General features: G+C 47.0%; 1 protein-coding gene across 1 annotated transcript; it reads left to right on the plus strand.

The window, feature by feature from the left end:
* The first annotated feature begins 11,559 nt into the window (after window positions 1-11,559).
* On the plus strand, window positions 11,560-12,555 carry LOC123428282 (heavy metal-associated isoprenylated plant protein 39-like). The gene is made up of 3 exons (XM_045112475.1): window positions 11,560-11,757; window positions 11,862-11,934; window positions 12,068-12,555. Exons 1-3 carry the CDS (start codon window positions 11,743-11,745, stop codon window positions 12,376-12,378), a joined length of 399 nt encoding a protein of 132 aa, XP_044968410.1. The 5' UTR covers window positions 11,560-11,742; the 3' UTR covers window positions 12,379-12,555.
* Window positions 12,556-13,123: the final 568 nt, after the last annotated feature.

Raw genomic sequence — 13,123 nt, forward strand, 5'->3', positions numbered from 1 at the left:
ACAGTTCGTTCCCTAAAAACACATCCGGCACAACTATCTAGGTGGTCTTTAGAAGCATCGGTAAGTCCGTTATAGAAGATATCAAGTATCTCGTTCTTCTTAAGAGGGTGATCAGGCAAAGCATTCTGTAGCTGGACGAGCCTCCCCCAAGCTTGTGGGAGACTCTCTTCTTTGAGTTGAGCAAAGTTGTATATTTCCTGCAAGGCAGCTTGCTTCTTATGGGCAGGGAAATATTTCTCACAGAAGTAATAGACCATATCCTGGGGACTACTCACACATCCAGGAGCAAGAGAAGAGAACCAGGCTTTAGCGTCATCCTTTAGAGAGAAAGGAAACAACTTAAGGATATAGTAGTGGCGGATCTTCTCCTCACTAGTGAAAAGGGTGGCTATATCGTGTAGTTTGGTAAGATGGGCTACGACCGTCTCAGACTCATAACCGTGGAAAGGATCAGATTCGACTAGAGAGATTATCTCAGGATCGACAGAGAATTCATAATCCTTATCGGTGATAAAGATAGGTGAAGTGGCAAACTTCGGGTTGTATTTCATCCTAGCTTTAAGAGATTTTTCCTTCCACTTGAGAAGTAATTTCTCAGCGTCATAGGCATCCTTACACGCAAGAAAATCCTCAGCTATCTCTCCCTCCATAACGTAACCCTCAGGTATATCAGGCAATTCATATCTAGGAGAGCTAGATCTAACAGGAGCAAAAGCAGTTTCTGTCTCAATAGTATCAGCAGTTTCAGAAGCATCACGAGCATTGGCAGTAACTCTAGCAATATGAGCATCAAGGAATACCCCTAGTGGCACATCAGGCAAAGTAGTATCTCTAGCAGTATCAAGCATAGCATCATCAGGCAAAATAGCATCTCTAGCAGTATCAGGCATAGCATCTCTAGCAGTATCAGGCATAGCATCATCAAGCATAGGCGACATATCAAGATTTCTAGCAGGAGGTGATGTCGCAAACTTACTCATAACTGAAGGTGAATCATGTGCAGATCTAGATGGCAGTTCCTTACCTCCCCTCATAGTTGAGGGCAAGACTTTGGTTTTAAGATCTTTTAGATTCTTCATAGTGATCAGCAGATATAAATCCCAAGTGACTCAGAGAATATAGCAATCCCTTCCCCGGCAACGGCGCCAAAAAAATGTTGCTCCTAGCAGTCCCCGGCAATGACACTAGAAGAATGTTGTTGACGTGTTCCTGACTTGATGCCGTCGCGACAACAGAGCCAGAACTGCTCCCAGTTTCTCAACAATTAGCAATTGTCTTGCAATGGCCCACCAGCGCGTGGGTTCGCGGCAGTTTTTGAGGGTAGAGTATTCAACCCAAATTTGTTGGTTCGCCAGACGGGAAGTGAAAGGATACTCTCAAGTATTAGCAGCTGAATGTGTCAGATTCAACCGCACCTGAAAGATTAGTACCTGCAAGCAAAGAATAAGTAGCAAAGTAGTATGATAGCAACGGTGCAAGAAACGATATGTTGACGGCAGACTATTCCTAACTGTTGTATCAATGGCGCCAGTAAGTTGCCCGTGGACGGGAAATAGTCTTTTCCCGACAACGGCGAGCGAAAAAGTATTGTAGCGGGTAGCAGCAGCGTAACGAGTAACAGCAGTGGCAAGGAACAACAGTAGTGACAACAGTAGCAAGTAGCAACAGTAGCAAGTAGCAGCAGTAGCAAGCAACAGTAGTAACAGCAGCAGAGCAAAACAAGTAAGAGCAGCAATGGGACAAACTCGTAGGCAATGGGTCGGTGATTCGTTTGGATGACATTCATCATGCAACAGTTATAACACAGAGAGATATGTGGCTAGTTCCGTTCGTCAATGTGATGTAGGCATGCATTCCGTGTGTAGTCATACGTGCTTAGGGAAAAGAACTTGCATGACATATGTTGTCCATCCCTCCCGTGGCAGCGGGGTCCAAAAGGATACTACGGGATATTAAGGTTCTCCTTTTAATAAAGAACCGGAACAACGCATTAGCACTTGGTGAACACATGAACTCCTCAAACTATGGTCATCACCGGGAGTGGTTCCGGTTATTGTCACTCCGGGGTTGCCAGGTCATAACACATAGTAGGTAACTACAACTTGCAAGATCGGATCTAAAACACACATATATTGGTGACAACATAATTATTTTAGATCTGAAATCATGGCACTCGGGCCCTAGTGTCAAGCATTAAGCATGGCAAAGTAGTAGCAACATCAATCTCAGAACATAGTGAATACTAGTGATCAATCCCCGTCAAAACTAACTTGATTACATGATAGATCTCATCCTACTCATCACAGCCGAGCGAGCCTATGAATAGATTACTCACGAACGATGAAGAGCTTCATGGAATTGGAGAGGGAAGAAGGTTGATGATGACGATGGCGACGATTTCCCCTCTCCGGAGCCCAAAACGGACTCCGGATCTGCCCTCCAGATGAAGAACAGGATGTGGCGGCTCCTCCGTTGTGACAGCCCGATGCCGACGTTCCAGAAGCTTCCCCTTTTCTTCCGTTTCCGTCGTGTGGGTATTTTCAGTTGCCGCTTCATCATCGCATCATGCGCATCATCTGCACTGCATCGACATCTTCGTTGCCGCCAATTTTCAAACTTGCATTCGTTAGTAGTTGCCGGTTCTCGTCGTCGTCCGTTCTGAGTCCGACCGCACACGCACGCGCCCGCGGCACCGTCGAAACCCTGTTTTAAAGTGCGTTTAAAACTTTCTCTGGTCGGGTTGAGATTTAACGTGCGGTCGTGATTTGCTATAGCGAGGCCGCCCGTCGAATTTCGTCGCGATCGGAGACCGTCTGGTACCCGAACGGTCGCCCGTAGCGGCACCATCTTCGGTTATTCGTCGGACGTCTGTCGGTGTTTTTAAATTCGTGCCGCGTCGCCCGCTCTCCCCCTCGTCTCCGGTAAACCCCTCTGCATGGCCGCGTACCCATACCCGCGTTCGAAATCGTCCGAATCCGACCCCGCGGTTGGATCCGGATCACGATTCCGGTTAACCGAGCCCCCCATTTGTCTCTAAATACCCCCCGGTGCATATTTGGACAACCTCTCTCTCTCTCCCTCGTTTTCCGTGCAAACCCTAGACCCGCCTCGTAATCCGCGCCCCAGCTAGTCTCTACCCACCTCCTGAGCCCCAGATCTGATCCAGCCTAGCGCACCCGATCTGGACCGTCGGATCTCGGATCCAACGGCCCAGGGCGCCTCCCTCCTCCTGCCCGAGATGCCTCCCATGGCAGCCGCCTCCTTGCCGAGCAGCCCACGCGCCTTCCCCCGTCGCCGGCCGGTGCACCTCGCCGCCGCCGTCCTCCACCCGCACCTCGCCGCCGCCACCCGGATCCGCGTCCTCCTCCTCTCGGGCCGCATGCCTGTGCCGCGCCGCCCGCTGCAACTCCCGAGCCGCTGCCATGCCCGCCGCCAGGGAGGTCGCCTCGATCTCCCACGCCGGCTGCCGCCTCGGTCCGCCACCGTCGGGAACGGAGTTCCCACGGCCGGATCTAGCGCCTCCCGCCGGTTTCCCCGCCGCGAGAGCCTCCCTTTGCCGGACCGACGAGCCGCCGTGCATTGCTCCCGCCGCCAGCACCCTATTCCCGTGCGGGAGGACGGGGACGACTCGTTCCTAGCGCTCCGCCTGGGCCTCTGCCCTGCCTGGGCCGGCCAGCGCGAGCGGTGCCCCCGGCCCAGCTGCGCGCCCGTTCGCCTACAGTGACGGCCCACCTCTCCACCGCAGCGCCGCGTGGGCCTGCTCTTCCCCAACCCCCAAGCCCATCTGCAGGCCGGCCTCCTAGGCCGTGGTGAGCGCCCTGCCTTTTTCCCTCGCCCCAGCGTGTTTTAGTTTTATGCCGCATGTCCAGTTTCGGCCCGGTAGGCAGCCCAGGCCCGTTAGTTTTTTTTTAGGTTTTCAGTTTTTCTTTTTCAGGAAATCACTAGATTTTTTAAACGTCCGTAGTTATTAAACCGTAAGTCAGAACGACGCGTGTTATATATCGTTTTGGGGTAGCTTCGCGAGTAGAACACGATTATCCAACATGCATATTTGTTTAAAGCTGTTTAGAGTGCCTAATGCCTCGTTTTACGTGCTGTTTAACTAGGATCCGTTCCGTAGTTAATTCTCGTGCGTGTCCGGACTGCCCGTATGCCATAGATTTAATGTCCATGTTTTAGGGACCATATTTCTACGTATTTAGAGCGGTCACTCGTATTTTTCCGTGAAGGGTTTTGCCGGTAGCTTATTTTCCCGTTTAGAGGTATTATCTCGCATTAATGTGTGGCTTTATTTTGAGTTGCACACCTAGAACATGAGAGGTATTATCTCGCATTAATGACTGCTTTATTTATGACGAGGTGTTATTTTCACTAAGTCTGAAATAGTGCGTGAGATGCCATTTTGTGTCTTCTTTTCCTAGTGCTCCTTGCTGCCATGCTAGTTGTTGTTAGCTGTTCGTAGTAGTGCGGCTTGCCCTCTTTCATGCCATGCCTTGCTTGAGCTCATCGGAGTTGTGTATCCGTAGTTGTGGGGCGAAGAAAATACTATGTGGCTGATTTTGACAGATTGTAGTCATTTCTTGTTTTGCTCGTAGTTTTTGAACCGTAGCTCCGTTTTGATCGTGTCCTACATGTAACTTGCTTAGAACCTCGTGTAGTTTCATTTTTCTCTGGCTGTTTGTATGTGTTGAAGTGCTCGTAGCCGCCATTGCACACATTTTGCATTCATGCCATCATATCTTGCGGTGCCTGTATCTTTTGATCCGTAGCTCCGTTGGAGATGTTCTTTACGTGTAGATTGCTTGCCTTGACGCGTAGAATCACGTGAACCTATTTGTTTTGCTGTTTAACAACCAATTATATGCATTAGATCAGATCTGAACAGAATTGTAAATTAACATGTGAGGTCGTCTCGGAGATGCTATAGGACATTTCCGACCTCATTTAAAATGTCTAGGTAGGTAGTTTAATTCCCGCTTCACCTCTTGCATGTTTAACAACATTAACATTGCCGTGTAAATAACCGGGAGTGAACTAAATAACTAACATGGAGTTTCGTCAATATGCAACTCGTGCATATTGAACTTCACTTAATGTGTAGTGTTTGATTGTGTGATTTGTCATACCGTGACTTGCATGTATTCAGTAGCTCATGCATCATATGTGTTGTGCATCATGTGGTGAATATCATGTGTTGATGCTTGTTTCCGGTTTCCCCGTCTCGATAGAGTTCCGCAAGCGTGTCGGTTGTGAGGACCCGTTCGACTACATCGGTTCGTCTGCTTCACGGAGGCATTCTTCGTCCAAGCGGGATCTCAGGCAAGATGATCATTTCCCCAGATACCATTACTATCATTGCCATGCTAGTTATTTCGTTGCTACCGACTATGTCTCGTTGCCTACCACCTGTTAAATATCAGCCTATCAACAATGCCATGATTACCCTCAACCTGTTCGACCTAGCAAACCACTGATTGGCTATGTTACTGCTAGCTTAACCCTGTTGTTAGCGTTGCTAGTTGCAGGTGCAGTTGCTACCATGTGAAAACATGGGTACCTTGTTATATCACCATAGTTATGCTATTTAATTTAATGCACCTATATACTTGGTAAAAGGTGGAAGGCTCGGCCTTTCTAGCCTGGTGTTTTGTTCCACCTTTGCCCCCTTAGTTTCGGCTACCGGTGTTATGTTCCATAAACAAGCGCTCCTAACACGATCGGGGTTGTTATGGGGACCCCCTTGATAATTCGTTTTAGATTAAAGCTGGTCTGGCAAGGCCCAACTTTGGTACTACATTTGCCTAATCACTAATAAACTGCATAGGGAGTAATTAACCCGAGGAAATTTAATCAACCCCCGGGCCAGTGATCCTCATGAGTGTTGGTCCAAACTAGAGCCGTTTGCGGGGCCAACCCGGGGTAACTCGGGAGATTTCTATCAGGCCACCGTACGCTGTGCTTATTCGTCGTGTCCCGAGAACGAGGTACGCGACTCCTATCGGGATCGTCGACACGTCGGGCGGCCTTGCTGGATTAGTTTTACCTTTGACGAGATATCTTGTGCATCGGGATTCCGGTGATACTTTGGGTAATCTCAGAGTTGAGGTTTTCCACTAGGGAATCCGACGAGATCGCGAGCTTCGTGATCGAGGATTTCTATGCGGCTTGTGGTAATTTGTGATGGACTAGTTGGAGCATCCCTGCAGGGTTAAATCTTTCGGAAAGCCGTGCCCGCGGTTATGTGGCAACGTGGAAGCTTTGTTTAACACTGGTTCTAGATAACTTGAAGTTAACTTAATTAAAACATGCCAACTGTGTGCGTAACCGTGACTGTCTCTTTCGTGAGTTCCTTCTCCGATCGAGGACACGGAGGGGTTATGTCTGATGTAGGTAGGTGTTCAGGATCATTCATTTGATCATCTGTAGTTCACGTCCGCTATGCGTTGATCTTCCCCCTCTTACTTCTTGTACTCGTAAGTTAGCCACCAAATATACGCTTAGTCGCTGCTGCAACCTCACCACTTAACCTTACTTCACCCATTAAGCTTTGCTAGTCTTGATAGCTTTGGAAATGAGATTGCTGAGTCCCCTGTGGCTCACAGATTACTACAACACCAGTTGCAGGTACAGGTAAAAGTTACTTGACGCGAGCGCGTTGATTGTTCATTTGGAGTTTCTTCTTCTTCTTCCTCTTCGTCGATCTAGGATGGGTTCCAGGCCGGCAGCCTGGGATAGCAAGGATGGACGTCGTTCTTCTTTTGTTGTTTGTTTTCGTCCGTAGTCGGACCCTGCTCTTACTCTTGTTGATTATGTATTGTACTGATGTGACTCTGATGTAGCTTGTGGCGAGTGTAAGCCAATTCTTTATATATCTCATCTTTTCAGTACATGTACTTGTAACGATATCCATTCTTGCGACACGACGAGATGCGCTTCTATCCCTGACGAGGCCTTCGTGCCAAATTGAGGATAGGGTCGCATCTTGGGCGTGACATCCGTATCGCAAACGCGATGAAATCTTCTCTTCTGATTTTTTTTCGGGACGAAAGTGAATTTATAGAGCTGGAGTTGGGTGCGGCAGACCCACGTGGGCCCCACAAGCTTGGTTGCCGCGGCCAGGGGGGAGGCCGCGGCAAAAGGGCTTGTGGCCCACCCCCTCCGGTGGATCTTTGCGCAGGTAATTTTCATATTTTCCAGAAATATTCTCCGTAAATTTTCGGGACGTTCCGAAAACTTTAATTTCTGCACAAAAACAACACCATGGCAATTCTGCTGAAAACAGCATCAGTCCGGGTTAGTTCCATTCAATTCATGCAAATTAGAGTCCAAAACAAGGGAAAAAGAGTTTGGAAAAGTAGATACGATGGAGACGTATCAGGGTGTAATGTGAATGGCATCGGATCACGACTTAAACAGGCGCGGCGACCATGAGAAGGGATGGGAAGTTGACTTCAATGAGGTGCAGTGGCCAGAGTAGGCTTCTCCAATGCTGCATCTTCATTGAAGTAGCAACATCTGCTGGCCAAATAGCGTTCCTCTGACCGGCTTCAGTTCCGTGGAGTCACATCTGTTGTGGAGCAACGATAGCACACATAAATGCGCGACAACTGCTCCACATGGAGAGGGTTTTTCAGATCGGAGGGCTTTTGGGTGGGGCCGGGATGTAGGACACAATGGTGGATCTAGTGCTATCGGTCAGGTGGGCCAACAGTGTAATTATGCATGTATTTTAGTTGTTATTTTATTTTATTTTTATTTTTTGCTATGATATAAATGTCAATTTCTAATCTCAGGGTGGGCCGTGGACCATCATCCCCACCCCTACCTCCGCCACTCGTTGGACATGTGTGTGGCAGTGCTCCATGCGCCCACAAAATCTGGGTGCATTGAAAATTAGACACGTGGACTTGTTTGACGACCGATGATGAAGCACGATGGATGAAATTAGACCACTTTGGAGATGCCTTCACCCCGTAACTAATACTCCCTCCGTTCGAAAATACTTGTCCTAAAAATATATAAAATGAATGTATCTATAACTAAAATAAGTCTAGATACATTCATTTGTAGGACAAGTATTTCCGGACAGAGGGAGTAGTTGATTGTTGTCACGTTTGCTTCTAAAGGTACCTCATCGAGATCCTCTATGCTAAAACTACCAAAAATGCTCTCTATACCACTTTACTAGTTTTATTTCCAGTAAAGTCATTGTGTCGCAGCTAGTAGTTCCCCTATCCTGTAAATTGTGGTTTCACAAACTTTAAAGTTATTGCTCAAATTATTCTGAGTAATTGCTCACATTTGAACACAACAAAGAGTATTTGAATGAATTACATCACAATTCAACTACAAGCATAAATTCAATCCATTGAATCCACCGGTCATAACCACAATTTTTGCCAAAGGCCACGAGATGAGCAAGTTCATTCCAAAAATATACCAACACACGATAGATCAAATGCCATCATAATTCAAAGAGGCGAACTCACCACCACAGCCACCCCTAACCACTCAGCCTGGACGTTCATGTATTTTGGTTATTTCGGTTCGGTTAGTTCGGGTTATGGGTAATTCAGGTATTCCAAAAATGTGAATCAAATTTTTTTCTGCCAAAAAAAAAACCCGAACCCTAGTTACCCTAAATTTTGATTCGGATAAGTCGGGTACCCAAAATACCCAAAATATACGGAGCACACATCAACTTTTGGTATGGATAATTTGGATAGTGTGGGTATTTTGGATAGTATGGACATTTTATAGTTAGTACGGGTAACATGTTCATGTAATAATAGCGTGAATAATTTGGCTAGTATGAATAATTTGGGTATGGGTATTTCGTGTTTTTTAAACTGGAACCCAAACCCAAACCCGAGAACCGAATAGGCAGGAAATGAGAACCGAACGCTAACCCGATACCCGAATTAGCTGACAATTTTGGTACTTCGGTATGGTTAGCGTTTGGGTAACGGGTTAGGGTACCCAAATGCCCAGACTGAGTTGCCGAAGCTTTCAGCACCCCTGCCAGCGCTTGCACGAAGCGCCTTAGCCTTGATGTCTCCACAAGTAAGCTCGCAAAATCTTCTCGTGATATCGTCAATCCTACTAGGATTCATCAACATGATATCACGGTCCTCATACATCCTCTTCTCCTTTTGCTCCTCGACCGCCATTGTTAGTTTTTGCATCTCAATGTCAAGCAATTTTTTCTTCTCCATAATCATCTTTCTATCCTTTGGTCGTAGCCTATGCATTCCATGTGTCCTCCTCTATGTTCTTCATCTCATATAAACAATTCGTCTTCTTCCCTTTTCACATCCACCATTCCGCCGGTTATCAAGGAAGGGCTATCCTGACATCGACTAATGGGGCGACAACGTCAAATTAGACGGGAATCGTTGAGGTGGGAAGGAGGGTGAGTGTGAGTTTTAGACTATAGAGCAACCCATGCCAAAATTTGATTGGGGGGGGGGGGGGGCTAATTTTGGCGATTTAAAACTGAAAATTAGTAAAGTTTTCGTTTTAGTGGGTCTCTTAGTTGGGTGTGTTGGGCTTACGTGAGCATTTTATTCCCCAAATATAAATTTTTATGATCTGGTAGAGATGCCCTAAGTTGTGATATTGTAACATTATTTACTCTATTAAAAAAATCCTACAAGTCATACCGATATATGAGGATGGCGTCTAGTCAACTGGGTAGACAAGTCGTAGATGGACTAATTGACAGAACACGGGAGCAAAAAAAAATTTGACGCAAATTTACATGATTTGATATAAAAAGAAAAGCAGGTCATTTGACATAACCTAACATGTTTCTCATCAAGTGGGTCCAACTTGTCAGTCTATGAAAATAATGAAATTTAGCATAAATATGCCACAAGGTAAGAGCAACTAAAATATACTAGTACAATATAGTGAACATAGACTACATAGTTATGAAGCACTGTAGTACTCCCTCCGTTCCTAAATATAAGTTTTTTAAGAGCTTTCATTAGAGGGACTACATATAAATGTATATAGACATACTTTAGATTATAGATTCACTCATTTTGCTCCATATCTAGCCCTCTAGTGGAGTATTTAGGAACGGAGGGAGTAGATAACAAACAAGCAGGACGGCAGTGAGGCATGGCTTAGCTCAGCTAGGTAGAATTCCCGGTCGTACGGCAGTGCGGCTTAGCTTAGCTCAACTAGGTAGATTTCCTTGTACGGCAGTGTGGCTTGGCAATTTTCCCCGGTAACAGCTGTGGAGTCCATCGATCGTGACTGCGCTTCTACCATAAGCTAATTTATTTACATCTCTCCTTCCGGTCAAACAAAAAAATGACACTAACAAACAAGTAGATAAAAAAACAACAAAAGCGGTAGAATTAGGTGACCACATACACCGTCAGTCATCCCCCGTTGAGCTTCAGCGCGCGTGTCATTCTTCTCCGGTGGCGAATTTCCACGGCCCGGTCCCACGTGAAAGCTCCTTCACGTGTTTGACTCCAGCCGCAACATCCATGCTCAGCCATCCATACTTCTCTGCCGCTTCAAGCGCTCGCACTGCCATTTTTTTCAACAAGACGGCGGCGGCGTTGAACGGAAGAGCGTAGTAGTACGATTCGCCCGTCAGCTACCCGTAGCTATCGGACAGTGTACGTGGACTCCTGCTTCGTCCTCGCACGGGCTGCTATACTGCCTCATCGCCACTAATTACCCTTTGATTGTTCCACAGACCATAGAGGAGAAGACCGGGCCGAGCATGGTGGGCTGCGCCGTTGCCCATGGCCGTTGTTTCTCCGTCGATGTTTGGATTCCCTTTTGTCGCGATGACCGTTGAGGAAGATAAACGTCCGTCGTAAAGTTTTGTTGGTTGCTAAATCGGGGGCTGCGCTGAAGACTTCATAGTTTTTTACTCCCTCTGTTTTTAAATATAAGTCTTTTAAAAAAAATTATTAGAAGACAACATACGAAGCAAAATGAGTAAAATCTACTTCATCCGTCTCAAAATAAGTGTCGCCGCTTTAATATAAAAAATTTGTCACTTATTTTAAAATAGAGGAAGTATATTATAAAGTACGTCTACATATATTCGTCTATAGTCCTTTAATGAAACATCTAAAAAGACTTATATTTAGGAACGGAGGATTATTTTGAAGAAAAAGAACGTCCATCATAGTTTAAGTTCTGATGATCGGATTTAGTTTTGGATCTATTTTAGAATTTTCGACCATGCGCATTGAATGGTAGGAGACGTTTCCGTCGACGACTAGACGCTTACATTAGTTTCGTAAATTTCAAGATGATATATCAATTCAGTCTTTCGAAAGTATTCGTATAGATTAATATGTGTGTGTGTTTTTATAAGGTTGAATGTATGCACGTGTATATGAACGGTTATGTGTGTATTAGTATATTAAAAGAAAAACATGCTCGCAAGTAAATGTTTCCCGCGGCATTTCCAGGCGCCACTGGCCGGTCCGTTGACGCGGGTGCGGCTATCCGCTGTCACCCAGCGGCCATCTTTCCCGCTACACTTGTCTTTGAAAGGAACCCGCCCGCCCTCCCGAGACTTTTTTGCGCCGTGGAACGTTCCACCGCGAGCTTAGTCACGGGCGAGCGTGCGTGCCGGCCGCCTATAAGAATCCGCCGGCTCCGTCCCCCAAATTATACCGAGCTTTCTTCCTTGCCCATCGCCGGTTCCCTTGGCTCACACCCGCCAACGTTCGTCAGTCGGTCAGTGCCGGCCGGGTCGGGTCCATGGCGGAGAAGAAGGTTTCTTGCTTACAGTCTACCGAATTGGGATTTCTCTCCTCTGATTTCAATTACGGCTCTTGATTGCTGATCTTGCTTTCTTGTTTGGCGGCCGCGGAATTCAGGTTGTGCTGAAGCTGGACCTGCACGACGACAGGAAGAAGCAGAAGGCCATCCAGGTCGTCTCCGGTCTCCAGGGTACTCTACTCCCCTGCTTCTCCTTATTCCCCAGTTCCGTCGTAGTAATCGTGGAGGGGGCTGGCCAGGATCTTCATCGCCTCGCACCAGTCTGTCATCATGCGGCTCACCGCCAACTGTTGCTCTTCCTCAGGCATCGACCAGATCACCGTGGACATGAAGGACCAGAAGATGACGGTGATCGGCACCGTCGACCCCGTCCACCTCGTCGAAAGGCTGCGCAGCAAGTTCTTCGGCACGGCGCAGATGGTCTCCGTCGGCCCGGCCAAGGAGGAGAAGAAGGACGCCGCCAAGAAAGAAGACGAAAAGAAGGAGGCCGACAAGAAGGACGCGGGCAAGCCGCCGGCGTGCCCGCCGTACTGGTACGCGCTGCCGCCGCCGTACCACCCGTACCATCACCCCTGCAGCGCCGGGGAGGACCCCAACTCGTGCGTCATCTGCTAAAATCGGCGCGCGCCTCTGAATATTTTGTAGCTGGCCGTGTGCTGCGCTGCCGATCGATCATGCCTGCCACGGTGATCGACGACAGCGTGCGCCATACATAAGGGTTTTGCGCCGGGGTTCCCTGGACCCGGCGTTTGTGCATCTGCAGAGCTTATAAAGTGCAGATATGGAATGGAATCACAGTGTGTCGAAAGGTCAAATACAACTGCTTACTTGGATTTTTCAGAGAAAGTTCAAGGATTGGTCATCAATCGTGATAAGGACATGCTGAAATAAATAAACCGTAGCCCGTAGGTGCAGCAGATTGAGCGAGCCAGGCACAATGAGATTGATAAAAAATCCAGGCGGCTTGCTAGATGGGTCTCGCGTGCATCTCCTACATTTACCAACGGAAACTCTGAAGCTGTCTGGTGGTGCTTCACCTGAGAGTCGCTTTCAGTCAGCCGCCAGCGATCTACCCCTCCATTCCTAAATATAAAACCTTTAATTATTTTATTATAAACTACATATGAAATAAAATGAGTGAATCTACACTATAAAATATGTCTATATACATCTGTATGTAGTTCATAATAAAATCCTAAAATATTTTATATTTAGGAAACGTAGGGAGTAAATGAAAACGCAAACATGTTTTCGAGCTTTTGGACCAGCTTTAATGATCCGCTTGTGTTTTCTTCGACAGCGAGTAAGCCCCATTGGCACTTCCCTCACAAGTCCTAACACATGATTACAACATAATACG

This window comes from Hordeum vulgare, chromosome 2H (genome assembly GCF_904849725.1).
Source record: "Hordeum vulgare subsp. vulgare chromosome 2H, MorexV3_pseudomolecules_assembly, whole genome shotgun sequence".
Taxonomy (NCBI): Eukaryota; Viridiplantae; Streptophyta; class Magnoliopsida; order Poales; family Poaceae; genus Hordeum; species Hordeum vulgare.